Here is a 21,695-nt window from a genome sequence, read left to right as displayed (position 1 = left end):
GTGATCAGCGTCTCTCTTGATTCTTCCAAGAGGCTGGAGCAGAGGGATGGGGAGGCAAAAGGAGGTGGGAGCTGAGTCAAAGAGAGAGCTGCAGGAAATGTCCTGGAGTGGTAGGAAAAACACTTTGCTGCTGAGAGGCAGAGGAAGCCATTGAAGGGTGGTGAGTGACATGATGTGATACATTTTAGAAAGATTGCTTGAAATGCCACTTTGGGAATAGGCTCTAGAGGGCGAAGGTGGAACTCGACCAAGTCAACTACTTTTCTTAAGTGTCGAGGGGAGGAAGTGCCGGTGGGGCCAGGGTCTCAATTTTGATTATCTGGTTTCCTGAACCGGGCTTTCTGCAGAGGCAGACAGCAGTCTCATGACCATGTTATGGTCACCTTCTGTGTATCCTGGGCTCAAATCCCTCCTGCTACACATGAGAAAACCTCCATATGTACAGGAAGGCAACTGGCTGAAAAGAGCTACTGAGGGGGCCGGCAGGCAGAGCTGGGCCAAAGCCACTCTCCAGGCTGCGGCCGCAGAGGGCCCCACTCACCTTGGACTTCTCCTGGTGCAGCTCTATCTGGATGTCGGTGAGCTTGGTCCTGAGGTCTTCATTGGCAGCTTGAAGGGCAACAATGAGCGCCTCGGGCTTCTCGCCCTTATTTCGCCCTTTCTTGGACATCGTTCCTTTCTAAATGGAGTCTGTTGCTTTTTAATTCCTTTCACACGGGTGCTGCCATGTTACTGTTTCTTATCCCAGAGTGCGATGTTTCAGCATCTACTGCGTGGTGTTCCTAGGTAAGGTCTCCTCAGCCGCGGCCCTGGACACCCTGAGAAGAGACAGCGGTTACTGCGGTGGCCAAGGCCTGGGCTAGTGCCGGACAGTCACCCTCAGCCTGGGTGGCCTGCAAGGGCCTCCTCCGGAGGGCTCCTGTCCCCACGATCTCCCGTTCACTCCGCACATGAATGTCCTGCGATCCTTCCAAAGGGACTGCCTGACCATGTCAGTGCCCTGCGTAACATCCTTCAAAGACCTACGAGTTTTTCTTTCGCATCTCCGAGTGCTCTTGAAGCCTAAACTGCCCGTTCTCCTCGCCTCATCTCCTCCATTTCCCTCACTTATACTCTAACCATACGGAATGCCTTTTAATTTGCTGATTCTTTCTCCCTTCCCATCAGGACTTCTCCTACTCCGTTCATTTTTCCCCGCCCTCTGCCCAGCTTCCTCACGTGGGCCTTCCTTATATCCCTTCCTCACACCCAGCCACACACGCAGTGTTGTCCTTCAGGTCTTGCCTTCCATGCCGGTTCCTCCTGGAAACACCCCCGAGGTGCTTATAACCCCTCCTTGCTTAACTGCGGTCACTACCCTGATACTGTAAACTTGGTGAGAGCAGGAGTGTGCTGTTCTTATCCACAACCTGCTTCTCAGCATCCCTCATTGGGCCCGCTACAGACTAGGTACTTAATTAGTATTTGTAAAGGGAAGTCACCTATGTGATGACCTCACGATCACCCCATAAAGAGCCCCAACTTTCAGAAAATCTGATATATACAGACCTAGAATTATGTAATGAATAAACTGTGAGAAATGAGGATTAATTATACTTAATTATACTTATTTGTTCAGTCAATAGTTAGGGTTCCTTCAATATATTGTGCTTGGTACAATATGTTGAAATAAAAAAATAAGCTAATTTCAAGGAAAAAAGGAAACCCTCCACAAAACCTTTCTTTCCTTCCTCCTTCCCTCCTCCTTCCTTCCTTCCTATCTCATCATCATCATCATCATCATCACCATTTGATAACTGCCTTTAAAAAAATAAGCCAATTGTTTCAGAAGTATAAGCAAGGCTCCTCCTTCTGATGGGATGGGTAAGGAAGGCTCGCTGCAGAAGGTTGCATTGACCTTGAACTTGAGGAGTGAGTAGGATGTTAACAGAAGGAGAAACAGGTGAACCCTCCTGCCTAAAAGAAGTGGCTCATGCTGTGCTGCAACAGATAGAAAGCACAGTGACTATTTTGTGGTAAAAATGGGGGCTGATTAATTACAACTCAGGACACAGTTTATGGGCACCAATGTTGGGAAGGTTGCCTGGAAATGACAAATTGTGGGAGACCAGGAATGCCAATCTTAGAATTTTCAAAATTTTTTTTTTCAATAAGCTATGGGGACTCTGTTGAAGTTCTTGGCAGTGCTTTGGCGCGGTTATTCTGGTGGCAGAGCAGGGAGAGAACGGAGGTAGGGAGCCCGCCTACTGAACTTGCTAAGGTGGAGGATGATGAATGAAGGTTTAATCAGAACAGCAGCAAGGGGAGGAAAAAAAGGAGGCTGTGTCTTGATTTACACATTCTTAAATGCTTCATAGGAACAAGGAGGCTAGAAAAATTTCAATACTAATCTGTCAAAGTCAATGGAAATGACATGACAACATACCAGAGCAAGTTCGCCATGCAACCTTTCAGAAAACTGAGTATTGTGTGCACGGATGTGGTTCGGCCCGGGACTAAGAGGAAACCCTACAGATCACACATATATCCCAGCAGCTGCTTCTCCCTCAAGAGCCCTGGTATCCAGCCTTGGGGACCACGTTGGGATCCTGGGCTTTCTGCCACCCACGCTGTGAGCACTGGGACCATGCCTTTTGGGTATGTCCCTAGGGAAAGTAAAAGGTTAGGGGACAGGAAGAATAAGCCTGTCTCCAGTAGTCATGAAACTGTCCACCAATACTCCACCCTAAATCAGATGCTGGAGTTGTCCTTCATGATTGTTCTGCAAGTGATGCCAATCATCAAAGTGTATGCCTGGGAGACTTCTAAGAGGCACCGTTCTTTGCTTTTAGAATTAACTGAATTCAACAAGCATTACAGAAAATTTGCATGACAGAAATCATATGGCACTTGTCTTTCTCTGCCTGGCTTATTTCACTTAGCATAATGCAAAGGGTAAGGTTTCCTTCTTTTTTACAGCCGAGTAGTATTCCATTGTGTAAACATAACCTCAGCTGTTTTATCCTGCTTCCAAATCCTGGCTATTGTAAATAATGTTGCAATGAACGTAGAGAAAGACTCATAGAGAGCAGGCTGAGAGCTGTTGGCGGGAAGTTTGGGAGGCTGGCTGGGAGGAACGGCGGGAACAAACAAAAAAAAGAGAGAGCAATCTCATGGACACAGACAACATTGTGGCGATTGCCAAAGGGCGGGGGTGAACAGGAAGAGGAGCGTAAAGGTGGGGAAATGGTGATGGAAGGAGGTTTGACTTGGGGTGGTGAACGCACAATACAGTGCCCAGATGATGGGCTGCAGAACTGTGCACCTGAAACTTGTATAATTTTGTTAACCAATGTCACCCCAATAAACAAGTAAATAAAATTTGTATGACAAACACCACTAGGCACAAAGATAAATAAGACAATACTTAACTTCAAGCAGGTACCGAGTGAGGAAATTCACATGTACATGTTTGGCGGGTGTCTCACCTCTAGTTGGTGCCTAGATGCTGCTGGTCCCCAGAGCTTCCTCAGAGTTATCTCCACTGGCCCCAGCTACGGGGTCATGACTCTCAGTTTTTACATCCATAGTCCTGACCACTCCCCAAACCCCAGAATCATATATCCAACTGCTTACTTACACAATCTCCTTGCATATCTGACTGGCATTTCAAATCTAACCGAACCAATATAGATATTTTTATTACTTTTCCCTTAAAAACCTATCCTCTCCAGGTTTTCCCCTATCAATAAATGCACTGCCACAGGCCCAGCTGTTTCATATTTAAGCTTAGAAATCATCCTTTCTTCTCTTATCCCTCATTGATCTAGTCCACCAGGGAGTCCAATCTGTTTTGCCTATAAAATATGACTCACTTTGGTCCACTTTTCACAAACTGAAGGCTAAAGCAACATAGGCCCTTCATAGACTTGAATCAAACTTTCCAGCTGTATATTCTTGAGAAATTAAAATCTCTAAGCTTCTGTTTCATCAATATCCTAATTACTTATTTTTCTAGGACCTAACTATCCACTAAAAGTCAGCTTAGATTTTAAAGGAAGAAGAAACAAATTTATCACCCATTTGTGTTAAAAAGACAGGCCAAGCAAAGCACAGCAATCCCTGGAAAGTCTAAAGGAATTCATGCTTATGCTTTCGGGGAAACTGAACAGCATGGATAGCATCAGGATTCCCAGGAGTCTTGGCTTGGTAGCCAGTTCTGCCCTAAGCTATAAGCTGAATAAAGTCATTATTAATCTTAGAGTTTCCATTAAGGCTGTTGTGTCTGAGTTATGATTTGAAAAGCCACTGTAATATAAAACAGCCAGAGTTCATATGTATGAAGCTAAAGGCTGTAATGCTCCTCCACAATTAATATTTGGACCTGTCCACTCTACCGGAACTTGTTAGTTGAAGCCCTTCCCCCTGCTTTCTTTTCCAAAGATGATGCTGTAGACTCAGAAGTCGTTATTGTTTACTTTAGTCCCGGTTGCATGTGAAGCCATGTTATCACTTCTTAAATCCTTCTCTATGCAGGAAAAGTGCCTCTGTGTCCATTTATTAACTTGACAAAGGAATTTAATATAGAGGAGGAGGCTGCTGTGTAAGCACGGGCAGCCCTGGAGTTCCAATTTCCCTCAGGAAAATTGGAAGTGTGGCTACGGAGCCTAAGGGCTTTTAACCCTTCACACATCGCTCAGAAGAAAATGACTCCGGAAGGCTGACATTCAGCCCGGCTGTGATGGTGCCTCTTCAGGATCGTAAGGTGTCAGGCCTGTACGTCCCTTTATGTTTGTTATTTCTCTCTCTTATTCTTCCACTGAATACCCTCTTTATCACTTAATAGCAATTATTATAAGTTATTTAAAGTCAACATGTTAAGTTTTTCAGATGAAAGAATGCTATATAAAAAAATACAACCAAAAATGTCTTACTCTTGATGGATCTGGTTTTAGGAATCAGGTTTAAAACTTCACATTACAAATATATCTTACAAAGTCAACAGTAAGAGAGAGCTCTCAGCACGCATACAGGAAACATCTAACTTCTTTAAGGGCGGTTGTCAGGAAGGCTTGGTGATACCAAGGTTGAGATCCAAAGCAGACAGGGCTCACTCAGAACTGATCTACTCTGCAAACCCTTGACTTTGATCACACAGTTCCTCGTTTAGCTTCCATTTCCCTTCTTCAACACCCTAATCTCCTCCTATACATCTTTTAGGGTCCAGATCCGATGTCATAATTTTCCTTCCTACATCTTCACCATACCCTGATGACAGAATAAGTTATTCCTTCACCTGGGTTTCCATTTTCAGTTGGAAGACACTTCTTATACTATCCATTACTCATTCCTTAATTTATTCATTTGTCAGTTCACAAATATTTATGAAACATCTGGAGGGCAGAGGACGTCTGTGTTAAACAAGAGACAGGGTCCCTGTCCTTCCCAGGAGAAGAATCGGCAATTTCATACAGTGTGGTAACTGCACATAGCATAGGCTGTAAGAATCCTTAGGGGTCTTGGTGGGTCTGGAAAGTCACCTTAGAACAGTAATATATATTAAAATATAACGAAGATCTGTGAGATGAGAAGGAATCGCCAGCAAAGGGTTGGAGGGGGACCAAAAATATGTTCTAGGTAAAGAGAGTATTGCATATGAAAGTCTGGAGACAAAAAGAGAGTATGAAGAAGGCTCTATAGAAAAATACCGAAAAGAGCTTGGTGATGAAGGAGAAAACAGTAAGAGATGAGCTTGGTGAGGCTGGCCGAGACCAGTATAAACTATGCTAAGTTAGATGGACTTCGTCCTCACAGAAGTATGCATTCACCAAAGGGTTTCATACAGGGGAGTGACTTGATCACATTTTGGTTTTAGTCATAGTCCTCTGGCAACAGAGGATGGAATGGACTAACGGGGTAAACACAGATGTAGAAAGAACAGTTAGGAGGCTGTGGCCATGTCCATTTATATTCTAGTTATTCTTTAGGTGAATGACTGAGTTCAACTTAAAACTATGTCTTTATTTGTCTTTGTACTCATAGTACTTGTCACAGTGACCACGGAGTTCAATTTAATTAACACTGACCCAGATCCAAGAAAAATACTGAGATTGAGAAACACATTTCATAATTTCTACAAAGATCATTTATAAGAAGGTTTATTATGGAAAATTTCTTTTACTTTGCGAGAACCCTAGAATGACTATTTTGATTTCAGGCAAAAGTTAAAGCTTGGTGTAACCATTCAGCAAACAATGAAATCAAACGACTTTTGACTTAAGCCGTGTTTTGAGATGTCATAACCCTTGCCGCTATCTTTCACACTCCCAAGCTTAATTTCACTCCCATGCACTGTTATCTTATATTATGCTCTCTTATCTTGATTTAGGAGGCTTTCCTAAGGATGAGTTTAGCAAAATAAATCTCTCCATGCTATATATTCTTATTTGCCTTGTCCTTTCTTTCTGGAATCAAATTATTTTATAGCTGTTGTAGAGTAAGAGTACAAACAATTATGCGCTCAAGGTCAGACAGAGCAAGAAAAGTGAGTGAGAGCCCTTGCCTGAAGCAGGCATTTGCTCTGTATGGACACTGTTATCGAAAGCAAACTGGCATGTAAATACCCAAATCGTTTGGGGGAGTTGTCTTCGGATAATTATATTTATAAGTGACATCAAGATTTTCTATTTTAGGTTTAAGTGAAACATGTATAACGTATTCTGCTGTTTCCTTGGTGACTGTTTTCAAAGACCTGGAATTTAAAAAATACTATATAAAGGCACCTTTGCAGTGTCAAACATGAGCACAAATTTCTATATATAGGACATGCATAATATGTACCTGCCATTTTAAAAAAGGCAGAACAACGTCTGTATTAAGAGTATTATTTAAGTAAAAACGCATAAAGTTTAATAAAATAACTTTTGGATACATATATAGTTCTATTATAAAGAATTACATTTAATTTTCCACATGCTACTAAAAAAGAAACTGGCCATTAATATTTTCCCTGTTATAGTATGATACAATATAATAAATTACAGAATATACATTATACCTTTTGTTTTTTAACACATAGAGTTCTGTTTTGAGTTTTGTCTCAGAGGCCAATGTCTAACTACACTTTTCTTTTATTCCAGTTGATGGGATTTCTGAAGCAAGGCTATGAGGCTGACTAACAGAAGGCAGTCAACCTAACCCCAATGTGGACCATACACTGTAGGAAAATCATTTCAAAAACCGGACCAACTATCTCTTGAGCCATAATTATGGGCAAGTTTTTATGTTATAGTTGAAGAAGATACAGTAAGTATCTACCAAACAAAGCTGCATCTACCGTGTGCCAAAGGAGTGGGGACACATACACACACACACACACACACACACACACACACACGATGAAGAGTAGCATGAGGACAAGGACCTTGTCTCTCTGGCTCCTTGTTGACTCTCAGTGTCCCGTACGGTGCCAGGCACAAAATAAGATTCTGGATCAATATTTCTGAATAAACAAATGACTTCACCAAAAGAGAGCGCCTTGTGTTTAAGACTGACCAACAGGATCAGTCGGAACAGGATCAGAACAGGATTTAACGACGGATCAACAGGAGGGATCAAGGGGAGGCAGGTAGGTAGGACAAGTGGGAGTTAAATGCAAGGAATAAATTGTAAATCACGAGCCTGGTGTGGTGGGGGTACCAATGGATGTACAGCTCGAAAAATAAGGTAAGGGTGCGTTACGCATGTCTTGACTGCCTTGATGCTGCATTTACATCCTGTTTAATAAGTTCTGGGGATCTGATAAACATTTTTAAGAGAAGAGGCATGATCCAATTTTTTAAAAGAAAGATTAATCTTGAAGTTACGTGTGGGGCAGGATGAAGCAGAATGTCACTAGAGGTTAGAGGTCCAGAGATGAGTCCACTGCCAATGTTCAGATATAAACAGATAAAGCTTGGACTAGGATGGAGGGAACAGGGGCTTTTTTCTCACCTGAGCTAAAGGAACTCTTACTCATCTCCCTCTCATCATTTTCTTCATCACCCAACATCACCTTGTTATTGAGCGATTACTATGTGCTGAGTGCTGTATAATGCAGCATTTTCCAACCTCCCATTCCAGATTTAAAACAAGACTATGAAATACGTGTGGTTAGTATTCCCTATTTATACATGTGAGAACTGAGTTGCTAGGAGATCAATTCCTGTATTGGAAGTCACAGAGCTAGGTAAACGGCAGAGTCAAATGAGTGTTAGTCTGAAACTTCTTATGGATTTGAACCACAGCTCTTCTCTCCAGCTGGTCTGTGATATGTGAGGAGTCCACTTCTTGTGCTGACTGTTGGGAAGTAGTGAAAGAGAGACGAGAAGGTCGAAGATGACACCCAACCCTTGCGCGCAGGACACTGGAGGAACATGGGCACCACCAACAAACTCACTTAAATGAAAGGAGTCATGTGTGTGCTTAGAGATAACAAGAGCTAGTAGTGTCAGAGTGGTTAATATAGGCCAGGAACTATGCTAAATGATATGTGCTCATTTTCTCTTGTAATCTACAACATCATAAATATTACACATAAGAGATAAGCCCTCAAAAGAAATATGGATTGTGCAAAATTATGTAGGCGGTAAATAGAAAAGTCAAGACATAAAATGGACAGTCCTACTCCAGAGCCTATAAACCCAATGACTATGCTAATGTGCCAGAAACAGTCCAGTTTGTTTTTAGAGAAATCACATTTGAGGGACAGCAGTAGCATTTTTCATTATTGATTGATTGGTCTGTTTTAAAAAACTCATTCCACAACTTATTTGTAAATAATTTCCAAGAACTTTATGCAAAGAAATGTACTTCAGCACAGTACCCTCTAAGACACTTAAGATGAGGTAGATAGTACATGGGTTCGCATATGTAAAGAGAGGTGTTCAAACAGCAATAGTAGATGATGAGCAATCTTAATTTAAACTTATTAAGACTTATCTTCCCTCTTGCCAAGATTTCTATAATAATTGTTATGTAAGTTCTACATTCGAAATGAAATAATGTTTCTGGGGGAAAATAAAGAGTTCAGTGAGGGAAGTGGAGCAAAGAGAAAGTGAGGGTAGCTAACCCCCGAAGCCCAGAGGAAGGCTGAAACACACGGTCATGCTGGTGACTTGCCTTATGAAAAGTTCAAATTAGTGAAAACAGAGATTTTTGCTCCTAAATCTGAAATGTTTGGGCTCTAAAATGTCTCTCCTCTCTGATGAAAAGGGAACCAGCCACTAGACACAGCAAGTCACAGCAAGTCACAGCAAGTCACAGCAAACAGCACACTCTGCAAAACCGGCTAAAAGAAATCAATGAAGTCAGAACAGACTCCTTCTGACTGGATGCTGGGCCCTTTCTCATAAAAGGCCTACAGTCCATGAGACTGAACCTTGAACAGTCACCTTTTGGAAATCACTTGGGGCATTGTTTTTTGTTTGTTCTGTTCTGTTCTGTTTTGTTTCTAAATCAAACTTACCTTTCTCAGGAAAGCCTTCGCTGCCTGCCAGTCTCGCCTCTGTGTATCTTACAGACTCGAGAGTACAGATCGCTCACGGAAGTGAATTGCATTATCTATGAAATTAACTTTCCCCCTTCAATTTCTCTATCTCTTTTTGCTTCATGAAGGCAGAGATTTCCCTGGGCCTGTTCACCACTCTATGTCCAGTGTGAAGCACAGTGCCTGGTAGAGGGTAATGAAAGATAAAAATGCTCGCTGAAGCAAGTGAATGGAGCCCAAGTTATATTTTCCTTAGCAAGAATAAAGAATGCCTTAAACACACAAAATATTAATGTTGTTCTCCCCAAATATGGACTATTATAGGAGGAGGTGTTATTCATCATTGACTTATTATGTTATTTTACCCCATATTAAACTCTGCAGTACATTAATAGTACCTCAATATTCAGAAATTTGGGCAATGTACTTTCAAGTGTAAGCAATTTACATGTGCAAAACATATTTTCTCCTGGCATTTTCTTTGACTTACTATCTCCCGGCACAGATACTAGGAATTATAATTTCTCACTTAAGGTTTTAAAGTGTTTCTATAAATAGTTTTGTTAGGAAAAGCAGTCTCAAAGGCTCAATTTCTTTTTTTCTCCACGTGGCCTGTAAAGGAAGAGTGTGAGATCCAGTTTTCCCTCTTTGTGTCGTAAGCAATCCTTGATATTCCAAAGCTCTGGGGCCCTGGCCTGTAATATTCCGGCTCATAATAGCATTTGTATAGATCATTATACTTCATCTACTTACCCACCTCACACTGTGACAGATGAATACGACCACTCCTGCTAATCGTCCTCATTATCGTCATCGACTGTTTACTCCTGCTGGCCCCTGCGCTCAACTCCTCACAAGCATTATCTTTTTAATGCTCTGAGACGCGTGTTAAAAGTCATGTAGCCCAGCCCAGAATGTATGATTTATGAGTCCTTTCTACAACTCTCCCCACTGGGAGAGACTGACATGTAAATAATGAACTGTGGGCCTGAGGGCGTAATGAGCGCTGGAACAGGAAGCAAACCGGCAGTGCAGGGGCACAGAAGAGAGCCGCCTCCCCAGGGAGGTCGGGGACCGCTTCTACCAGAAGGGACCGCTGAGCTGAGCCTTGAAAGATAAGAAAGGATTTGTCATGTGGTTCTGGAAATAAGAGAGAACTGAATAATTATTACATAAGATTTGGTAAAAATTATGGATGTACCCATCTATCCATAAAATGGAATTGGGGGGGAGAGGAATTCAGAAAGGGCTCGTTTTTATAACTGCTATTAAGCTCATCTGTATTCTTACAGTTCAGGTAAAACATTAAATTTGGGGCTGGAGGGTTCCATATTCTGAACTGTATAGTGGAATGAAATGTTTAATAATAGGTCTATTAAAACCTTTCTCTATGTCAAGCATAGTAACTACCACTGCAAATATATTATCTCACTCTAACAGATTCTTGGTATAGATACCACTTTTCCATTATACAAGAGAAGGAATTAAAAACTTTAAATTTGCCCAACATTATACAGCTGGTATGTCTATGAGCCATTCATTGATTCAATTGTGTCTGTCGAAATTTAAATTGGGTCAGCCTGAGTCACAAACATTTGTTTAAGTCGTTACCCAGCACTTACCTCTCCTTTAGTATCAGAAAGGCAATACTTTTTCTTTTTCGTATCTATCATTATCTTTAAAACTCTCAGATGACTCAAAAACAAGTCCTGTTCTATAGAAATCAGAGTGTAAGGTTACTAAACCATTTCTTGTCCAGAGCATGACAAAGATTTAAGGCAAGACTGGGTATCATCACTGAAGGAACGCACGGAGCGCTGATTGTGTTCATTGCTTTCACTGATAAATCCCATCTTCCAGGGCACTCATGATCTAGCAGTTAACATTTTCCCTGTGTGAAATAGGGTAAGTCAAGGGAGTACTTTATGCTTGCAAAACATTTGCACAAAATAGCTATTAAGTCTTAAATGATCACAGGAGATAGATGATTAAATAAGAGGGGATTTGAAGCCTAAATTTAGGGCTGAGGCTGAAACACGTCTTACAGTGTTGACCTGGTTGCTTGGTGCAGAGTCTGACAAAATACAACCAAGAGCAGTAAACAGAAATCGCTACAATTTCCCTTGATTTCTTTGAGATGGCGTAATGGGATTCGGCGAACACGGAGGACTGCTGGCCGTGGGCCCAGCGCTGGCAAGCAATGGAGCAAGCGTTTAATCCCAGCTGTCTGACTGTAGAGCCCATTGTCCTCATTCTGCCACTACAGCGCCTTCCTCATAGGGTGGTGGAGGAAAGTATGTGGAGTCACGCAGGTAAGGGGTTTAGCAGGGTGTGTGTGTCAAATAAGTGCGCTTTGAAAATTAGTTTCTTTGACAAACACACATGGAGCTGCCGAGCACTGTTCTTGGCACTGAATATGTAAAACATACATATGTCTTTGGCTCATGGTGCTAAACTATTAGTTGGAAGAAACAATAAGCATGATAGACAAACAAATAAATTAAGTACTATGCCGGATTATCACAAAGTGCTCTGGGAAAATCATAACAAAGCGCAGAGGTGATAGGAAACATCCAGGTGGGTCGCAACCTGATAGAAGGAAAAGCCTACCCAAGTGGGTGTTAGTCGACTAAAGGCTGGAAGGGAGCGAGCCATGCAGATGCCTGGGGGGAAAGCATTCCAGGGGTGGAGCGCAAGTGCTGGGCTCCACCGTGGGCACGGACAGCCGAGCTCCCGGAACTGCAGGAAGCCAGCGGGGCTGCAGGGAGCGAGCAGCCAGGAGAGCCGCCAAGCGGAGGGCGGGTATCAGTGGAAGGGCAGCGTGCGCAGACCATGCTGTACTTTTTAGGCTTTTACAGAGAATCAGGTCCCACTGGAGGTTTGACAGGAGGTGCCCTGATCTGACTGAGGTGTTAGCATTTCACTGCAATGACGACAGCAGAGGAATTTGCCTAAGAGTGCAAGTAAGGAGACCGGTTTGGAGGCCACTGCAAAACTCCAGCTTAGGGACGGTGGCGGCTTGGGCCACCAGGGCGGGAGCTGTGGGGGTACTCAGAGGAACCAAATATAAGGTGCTACTGATCTTTTTCAGTTGGGTGTTTGGCCAAAATTACCAGCAGTCAGTCGTTGAGCTGAATGCGCTATACTGCGTGTCTCTGTTGTGCACTAAGCTCCCACTCTGAGAAAGGAAGCATGCCAGGCCTGCGGGACGAAGAGAAGAGAGTGCGTGTTCCGCCCCTCTGAGAGCTGAGCCTCCTGTGAGGACAACACACCACAACTGTATGTGGAGGCGGGATGCGGTCACGTGTATTCATCCAGCGAATATTTTGGGGGCGCAGTTTTAGGTTGTGGACACAGAGCTGTGGATACACGAGACAAAAATTCTTGTTCTCACAGAGTTGCTATTTGAGTAGAGTGAGAAAAAGTTAGCAAGGTAAATATATGAATTATTTAGCATCTTAAGAGGTAAGAATGAGCAACTTTACAAAGCTCAAACCCATACCTACACAACATGTAACAGTGAGAAATTAGGAACAATGTAAGATCCACACAAAAGGAACTGGCTTAATAAAGTGGTATGTCCAGTCTACTATTTAGTATGTTATAGTTAAAAATACATAAGTAGATTCATTGAACCAATGAGAGTAATTGCACTTCAAGACATTAGTCGAAGAGCAAGATGATGAATGAAGTGCAAATAATATGTCTCACACACACACACAAACAATTCAATATGTGCATATACATATATAAGGCCATAACATATTTTGGAAAGACATCAGTATATTCGGTGACAGGTTCCACCTCGTCTGGGATCAGAAAGGGTTCCTAGCTGCTTCATATCATTTGCCCCAAACCGCCTGGGGGAACAGTTCCCACCCCTCTCTTCTCAAATGGATCAGCTTGCAGGCCATTCTCCATGGCAGTGCGGCTGTGTCACCCTCTGCGTTATAAGCCTCACCTTGGGGACAGTTCTCACAATGACATACTTTGTGTCTGGAAAAGCTGAAACCCTTAGAGTGGACAGGATAGGTCCTGGGTTAAAACAAGACATCTTCAGTTTCTCTCCTGTCTCCTGGGCCTTCTTAGAGGTTTGGGGGTGACTGGAGCCCCATTCTGGCCTCCTTTTCCCTCCTCCTTTGTCACCATCTTCTTGCCCAGGGCCTCACTCCATTCAGTCTTCCCAAGATCAGTAAATATAATAAACTACTCCTGCCAATGTGCTGGCAGATAAGGTTTGTTTTTACATACTCGCCCATCCCCCTGCTACGTGAGTTTTATTTTAAAAAGGGGGTTAGGAGCCACAAGCATTGCATGCGATTATATGAGAAACTTATTGTTACCCATAAACCACCGCACATAGATTTAGTTATTAAAATGATTAACATGAACTCTTTCACATTCTCCACTGTACACAGATTAAATGTTATTGTTATTATTAACCTTCCCACCTCCTCCACAGCATACAGACTGGAAAATGCTATTAATAAATCTCCCTCCCCCTGCCCTGTTCCTTCTGTCACCGGGGAGGTGTTTGCATGAACTGTGCTTGGCTTAGAAGGCCAAGGATTATTAATCTTCTCTACTCCTCGTACCGCCTAACATTCTTACTCATTTTATAAACTCACAAAGTGCCGGAACATGCTTTATTTCACTTAATATTCACAATGAGACCGAGGCTACTTCCCCGGCTTTACAGGTGAGAAAACAGGCTCAGAAGCGAGAAGTCACTCATCCAAGGTGTCAGAAAGTTAAGGCAATAACCTAAATATCTTCTTCCAGACTCTGTGCTCATGTTCCACAGCTCACGCCTGGTGCCGAAGGAGGCTTTACCATGGAGGCTTTCTCTCCCACAGCCTTGCCCAGAACGTGAAAGTGGTTTCCCTCTGACGACTCAGGGGTACGAGCAGTGCTGATTGGTTAGCGATGCACAGGAGGGGCACCTGAACTGGAACGAAGACCAGTGGGTTTGTGACTGTCCGCGCCTTGTGTGAGGGGAGTCTGTGTGGGAGCCTCTATGCCACACCTGTGAGTACACGTCCTTGAGTCTCTTCGCTCCTGTATTTCGCTGTATATGTCTGTCTCTGGATCCTTTTTTTAAGTCATTAGATAGAATGCTCACCCCATTCCTTTGGCAGGGCCCTCTCTTTCTTAGATTCTAATCTCAGCTCAAATGCACTTGACTCAAGGAAGCTGTTGTGGGTTGAGTTGTATTCCCTAAAAAGATACGGTCAAGTCCTAACTCCCAGCACCTACGAATGTGACCTTCTTTGGAAATAGGCTCTTTGCAGATGTAATCAAGTCGAGATCGTACTGGATTAGGGTGGGCCCTAATCCAATGACTGGTGTTCTTTGAAGAAAAGGGAAATTTACATACAAACAGACTCTCGGGGAGAAGGCCAGATGATGCTGGAGGTAGAGATTGGAGTGGTGCCTCTATAAACCAAGGAATGCAAAAGACTGGCAGCAAGGAGAGAGGCATGGGAGAGATCTCTTCACAGCCTCCAAAAAGAACCCTCCCCCACCCCGCCCCCACCCCCTGGCCTGATGACACCTGGATCTCAGACTTCAGGCCCCCAGAACGAAGAGAGAAGGAATTTCTGTTGTTCTAAGACACCCAATTTGTGATATTTGGCAACAGCACCCCTAGGAAAGGAATACAGAGCCTTCCTAGTTTCCCCAGATCAGGCCAGGTTCTTCTAGTGCACCTTTTCATAGCTTCGACCGTTTCTTCTGAACAGCACTGTTTCACAACTGGTGGTTATGTGTTCGCTTGATATTTTCTTTGGATCAATATTTATCACCCTCATTAAAATGAAAGTCCTGTGAAAAGCCCTGTGGATTTTGTTCATCATGGTGAGGAGCATAAAAACAGCACAGAATGCAATTAATACTTTTTAAATGATAGAAAATCATTTACAAAGATGGAGTGAATAAATGAATGGATTACTGAGTAAGAAGAAATGAGTACAAAACTTGTACTTTTGGCCTTGGGGGTGGGGGTTATGGAAAAAGAGTCCATCTGAAAGCAAAACTAACTTCTTTCCCTCCCTCCCTCCATCCCTCCCTCCCTCCCTGTCTCTCACTCTCTCACTTTGTCTCAGTCTTCTATTCTCTCGTTTTTGTCAGGTTAGATTCAGACCATTTGTCTTTCGGAGTCTGTGGGGAACGATACGATTGACAAAACGGTGCGTAACGTCAGGGAACATTGCCAACACTGGCACTGATGATAAATACTATAAAACTGTGAAAAGTGAAAACAAATAATTTCTTTCTATAAGTTAGAGAAATTGGATACTGTTTAACACCCTGCCTTCTTAACAAATAGCACCTAATAATGATTTGTACCATCAATTTTGTATATAACCTAAAATTGTAGACAATTTTTATTTGCTAAACCCAGTAAGAGTCATACATTTTTTTCCTTTAGAGTTAGCTATTTATAAACATAATCACATACTCTTACATTTTAAAAGTTACAGGAAAATAATGCTGCATAATCATTAAGGGCAAGACCCTAGACTTGGAGATCAGCTCTAACCACTTACGGTGTGACCCTGGACATATTACTTAACTCCTCTCTGCTTAGCTTTTAATTTCTATCTCAGGGTTGTTGTTTGGATCGAGTAAGCTAATAGGTGCAAATACATACAAGAGTAATTGGCACATAGTAAAACTCAATACATTTTAGCATTATAATTGCTATTAGACGTCTGATGAGACCATGGTGAGTAGTCATTGAGGTAATCTCACCCATCTATGTCGTAATTAAAATCACAAATCATTTTCTTTTTCATCTTTCAGAATTAGAAAGCAGTGAACAACATAGGCAGGTGAGTGATGCATGAGGTCAGGAATGGCAACAGACCTTGCGAACACATTTCTTTGTAACAAAAAATGCTGAAAGCTTAATTAAGCTTTTTATTTTTGGCAAAGGAGTAGGGAGCATTAAAGATGTCAAAAAAAAAAAAAGGAATTAAAATGCCCTATTTCCACTCTTTTAAAGGCATTAATTTATTTTTATGATAATTTTTTTAAGTTCAAACTTTTGCACTTTAATTTCAGTCCTGTCAAGTCAAAATTTCAAAGGATTGTTAAAAACTGGTTTAAAGACTCAGAACTACAATTAATTTTGGGTTCGAACTTCTGATCAGATAAATCAGATTTTCGGAGAAAATCAAATCTATTAAGCATATCTGTGGTGTTTGTTCCTCAAAGAAATAATTTCTACAAACAATGTATTCAATAACTTCTTCTTCTTTTTTTTTTTTTTTAAGATTTTATGTATTTATTTTTAGAGAGAGGAAGGGAGGTAGAAAGAGAGGGAGAAAAACATCAATGTGTGGTTGCCTTTTGTGAGCCCCCTACTATGGGAGCTGGTGCACAACTCAGACATGTGCCCTGACTGGGAGTCGAACCAGTGACCCTTTGGTTTTCAGGCAGGTGCTCAGTCCACTGAGCCACACCAGCTAAGGCTCAATAACTTCTTTGTTAAAGAATTTTATAGCCAATCAACATATTTAAACTCTGGAACAGACCAGCCAGGCTGGAACTGAGGTGTTCTCTTGGTGGCCAATGGGACTGTCATTCAATCTCGGATTTAATATTCAACTGACTGCTGGCAGTCACTGACTGCTACCTCCACTGGAAACATGCAGAGGATTAAAAAGTTCCTTTATGGTTCTATTTTGGCTAGAGAAGATCAAGTTCACTTTCCAGGGGGATGCCAGCAGCTTGTTATTTTGGAGGGTGTTTCCTATTTTGTCTCTGTGGCTAATGTGGGGATCACGGTCACATTAGGGGCTGTCCACACCACCATCAGTCATCACCCCAGGCCAGGACTCCCTGAGGTGGAGAGGCCGTGCAGGACAACCAGCCTCCCTGACAAGACGCCTGCAGATCCTATAATTGCCTAGCGAAACTGATGGACTATGCTTGTCAAAGTCAGTTTGTCATCCTCCCTCCTCCCTTTCGGTGGCTGGCAAGTCCCCCTTGCAGCTTTTACACTCTGATGTGGCCTCTCAGGCCTCCCTGCATGTGCCTTTGTGTTGCTTCTCCCTGTGAGAGTCTTTCTCAAACTTTTTTTATTTCTTAGTACTGTTCAGATTCTTCTTTGTTTTTGAGAGCCCAAGTTCGTCTTTGAAAAACAATACAGTACAGATGGGAACTGCTGTCAAATGAAGAAAGTAAAACACACAGAACTAAATAGTCCTGACAGGCGGAGAAATTAAATTTTATGTCTCTTGTCCTTCTGACCAAAGTAATGCATAGTCATATGTAGCTCAGAGCTTATCAGATTGCGACAATTTTTGTCTTTGTTTAAGGTTCTATATAGAAGGCCGAGAAAAACAGAAGCACGTGCAAGCAAGCCAATTTGCTTTCCATGTGACCATTTTTGATGTAGAACTAGAAGGATTTTCTCTCTTCATTCTCAAATTTAAACTGAGAATAAGTATTTATGATCAAGTTAGAGTCACACCAAGCTGAGGATGTAAGGATTAGCACTCAGGATTCTTATGGAGCGATATTTGTACTAAATGTGGCAGTTTACAGAGAGCTACATATCCAACCAAATTAAGTGCTCTTCACACACGCTTAAAGAAAGAAAAGCCTATAAGTTGACTGAGAGGATGAAAAAGTAAAGCAAAATGGTACCAGCTGAAGAGGTTCCTTCCACACCCACTCCACCAGGTAGATCACACTTAAGGATGCAGACCTCCTTTCCTTAGACTCGAGGGAGGTGAAATTCACAATAGCTTCTCGGGTGCTGCTGGGCTACGCTTCCCACATTTCTTCTCTAGGGAGACCCAGATGATAGGATTTCTTCTTAGGGCATTATCCAACGGAAATGGTGTGGCTTCAGCTACTGCAGTCCTAGCCTGGGCCTCTGGACCAGACCTTATGCTCCTCTCTGACTTCCGCCTGTCAAAGCAATGCCTGCTTGTGTCTTTTCTTCCCCTAATGCTACAGAAGTGGAGTTGCAGCTGGGTGTGTGTGTATGTGTGTGTGTGATGAGAGAGAGAGAGAGAGAGAGAGAGAGAGAGAGAGAGAGAGAGAGAACTAGCTAGCCCAAAGACTTTTGCCTTCATTTATACTCATTTATTGCACACTGATTAAGAGGAGTTGAGGACTAACATTGACAAACTTGCTTGACTTAGACTGAGACGTAAGTTATATAACTAAAGACATTTTTTATGGCAAGGTTACGCTGAATAATACTTCAATTATATAATACATACTTCCCATTGTAGAATTCATTTTAAAGCCACAAAAGAGCCCATATTTAAAATCTAATTATTGACATTTGCTCCCATTTAAAAAGACCAAAATCAAACAATGTTCTATAAAGAGCTTCCCAATACACAGGTTGCTACCTGTCTTAACTTTCCTCATCTCAACAACGTTCAGTAATTGCAAAAAGAATGTTAAGGTACGTCCCTTTGGAGGTTGGCCAAAGTTAGTACGCAGACACCAAATGTCAGCTACGCTTAAGATTCTGTCCTACTGTATGAGGTTTACTGAGACGGACTGGTTTGTCACTTGCCAAAGAACAACTACTGTCAAATACACTTGGGAAAGTTTGAAACCCGTGGAATTTTGTTTGCAGTAGAACAGGAGTTTCACAGGAAAGAACCTCTGAGATAACGCGGCTACCCAGGGAAAGGCTCTGCCTTGCTCCAAGTCCCATGTCAGTGAAAGGCAGGTCTAGTGCCCCAGCCAGGCCTCCCATCCTGCCTTGTCTCAAGAAGAGGTGCTGTTGCACTTGCTTTCCCTTTCTCTCCTTGCCTCCCCAGACTGCGGGTGGGGGGCCAAGGAGGACACTGGAGGTGGGGCGAGGTACGAGACGAGACGACCAGGGAGGAATGATTCTTGCTCACAAAGGACTGAATTAGCCATTAATGATCAATCAGCTTCTCCAAGGAAAACCAGTTGGAATCTCTTTATAACCAATCAGCACGATTATTTGCTCAACAGTGAAGTTTGGCAGAAGTTCTCCTTTCTTAACTTGTAAATACCTTTGGTTGTCAACACTCATTTGCATTCGATATTGCTTACTGTTCTTCTTGTTGTTGTTATAGAAAGTTTAAAATAGAAAAGCTTTTTATTTAAAATTTTTTACATTTATTTTTCAATTACAGTTGCCATTCAATAGTGTATGTTTCACGTGTACAACTCAGATGAGACATTTATGTACCTTATGAAGTGATTACCCTGATAATTTTTGTACCCATCTGACTCCGTAAGTAGTTATTACAATATTATTGACTATATTCCCAAAGCTGTACACTTTACATCCCCATAACTATTTTATAATTGGAAATTTGTATTTCTTTTTAAAAATTTTTTTATCCTCACTTGAGGATATGCTTATTGATTTTTTGGAGAGTGGGGAGGGGAAGGGAGAGAGAGGGAGGGAGGGAGGGAGAGAAACATCAATGCAAGAGGAAAATATCAATCTGTTGCCCCTTGTATGTGCCTCAACCAGGGACCAAACCCGCAACCTTGGCATGTGCCCTGACCAGGTATTGCCCCTGCAACCTTTTGTTTTACAGGGGGATGCTCCAACCAATTGAGCCACACCAGCCAGGGTGCAATTTGTACTTCTTAATCCCTTTTACCTTTCCCCCCTTCCCCCCCCAAAACCCCTCCTATCTGGCAAGCATCAATTTGTTCTCTTTATCTATGAGTTTCTCTTTTGTTTGTTCATTTATTTTGTTTTTCTAGATTTATATGAGTAAAATTTATAACAGATTTTACAGAGAAGTGAAGCCATATGGCATTTGTCTTTCTCTGTCTGACTTATTTCACTTGATATTGCCGATTATGCTGATTTTGAAGAATGCTCCGTGGAGTTAGGGAGCTTCTCTGAAGAGGCAACATTGCAGCGTGGCTGTGAAGGTAGCCAGAGGCCTGCTGGAGGTGTGTTTGTTCGCTTTTCTGAAGGACGCCGCATTTATTGGATGGAGCCGGAGAGAGAAAATAGCACTAACAACATAGCAGCATGTGAATAACAAGGTACAGGCAAACATCTGCACACAAATCAGCCAGAATATTTTTATCTTGTCATCTGCTCTGCCCAGGATGCGTGAAATCTCTGGAATCTGCTCACTCATGCTGCAGGAGAGAGTATTTTTTCTTCTTACGGATAACTGCCCTGATTTCTTGATTGCTTGGAATGCCTTTTGTATCAGATAAGCCCATTGTGAAGGTGTGGGAAAACTTGTCTTGCTCAGTCTGGATTTGAACCGAAGAGTTCTAACACGCACTTACTCATCTTTTCAGCAACTCATGCAGTGAGTTATTGGAGCTAGAAAAGAATTCCAAGAGACAGTGAATGGTCACTTGTTAAGTAAAGAACACAATTGAGGGGTTACGTGACCCTTGGCAAAACCCTCTCCACTTTTGGGCTTCAACTCCCAGTTCTGCGAAGTGAAGGAGTTGGAGCAAGTGAAATCTAAGGTCAAGTCCAGGGCAGAAATGCTCCGCCCCTCTACCCTCAGGATCACATGTGTGGCTGGGAGGTTGGTCATTCAGTTTGACACAAAGCACTGAAAGAGACCAGTAGCTCAACTTTACACGTAATTAAGGACTTGTGATTTAAAACTACAGTTCTATTTTTTTACATGTTAGAAAAAGCATGTTTTATATGCACTGCTTTGGTGTGGGTGTGGGGAAACACTCCCCTCCTGCACGGGGGGATGTAATCTAGCGCAACCTTTCTGCCGAGCAACCTGGCACCATATTTAACAACTGAAAAAGCACACACTCTTTGATCTAGACATCCTACCTCTAGTTTATGCTACCGGTATCCTTGCCCATGTGTCAGATGGTTTTTATAGAGAGCTAGTCATTACACATTGTTTTAGTAAGCAAAACACTAGAAAACAACTTAAATACCAGAATCTCTAATAGAATAGCTCTACAGCAGAATATGCAGCTATTACAAAGAAAGAATTAGATCTGACAGAACGATCTTAACATATATTGAGAGAAGACTCTTGCAGAAATCAATTACCTTAGCCAACTGATTAAATAAATGCTCAGCAGGGCCACGCTGGCTCTTTTCATCTTCCCCAAGACTTGCGTGTCAGGAATGGCTGTAAGGCCAGCAACTACATTCTAATGAAGAATGGGCCAGCAGCTCTTCAGTCAGCGCTAGCAAAGACAGGGCACAGGACTCTGGCTAAGG

General features: G+C 42.4%; 1 protein-coding gene across 2 annotated transcripts in view; it reads right to left on the bottom strand.

Annotated features, from left to right (window-relative positions):
- Positions 1–21,695, bottom strand: part of JAKMIP2 (janus kinase and microtubule interacting protein 2) — a 134,737-nt gene that overhangs the window by 59,888 nt on the left and 53,154 nt on the right. For both annotated transcript variants that reach the window (XM_054568221.1, XM_054568222.1), the window contains exon 2: positions 542–818. In XM_054568221.1, the coding sequence (XP_054424196.1) occupies positions 542–670 (129 nt within the window). In that variant the 5' untranslated portion in view covers positions 671–818. The remainder of the gene's footprint in view (positions 1–541; positions 819–21,695) is intronic.

Source organism: Pteronotus mesoamericanus, unplaced genomic scaffold (genome assembly GCF_021234165.1).
Source record: "Pteronotus mesoamericanus isolate MK-2021 breed Mesoamerican mustached bat unplaced genomic scaffold, CSHL_Meso_final contig_2, whole genome shotgun sequence".
Classification (NCBI taxonomy): Eukaryota; Metazoa; Chordata; class Mammalia; order Chiroptera; family Mormoopidae; genus Pteronotus; species Pteronotus mesoamericanus.
This window is presented reverse-complemented; position numbering and strand designations above follow the sequence as displayed.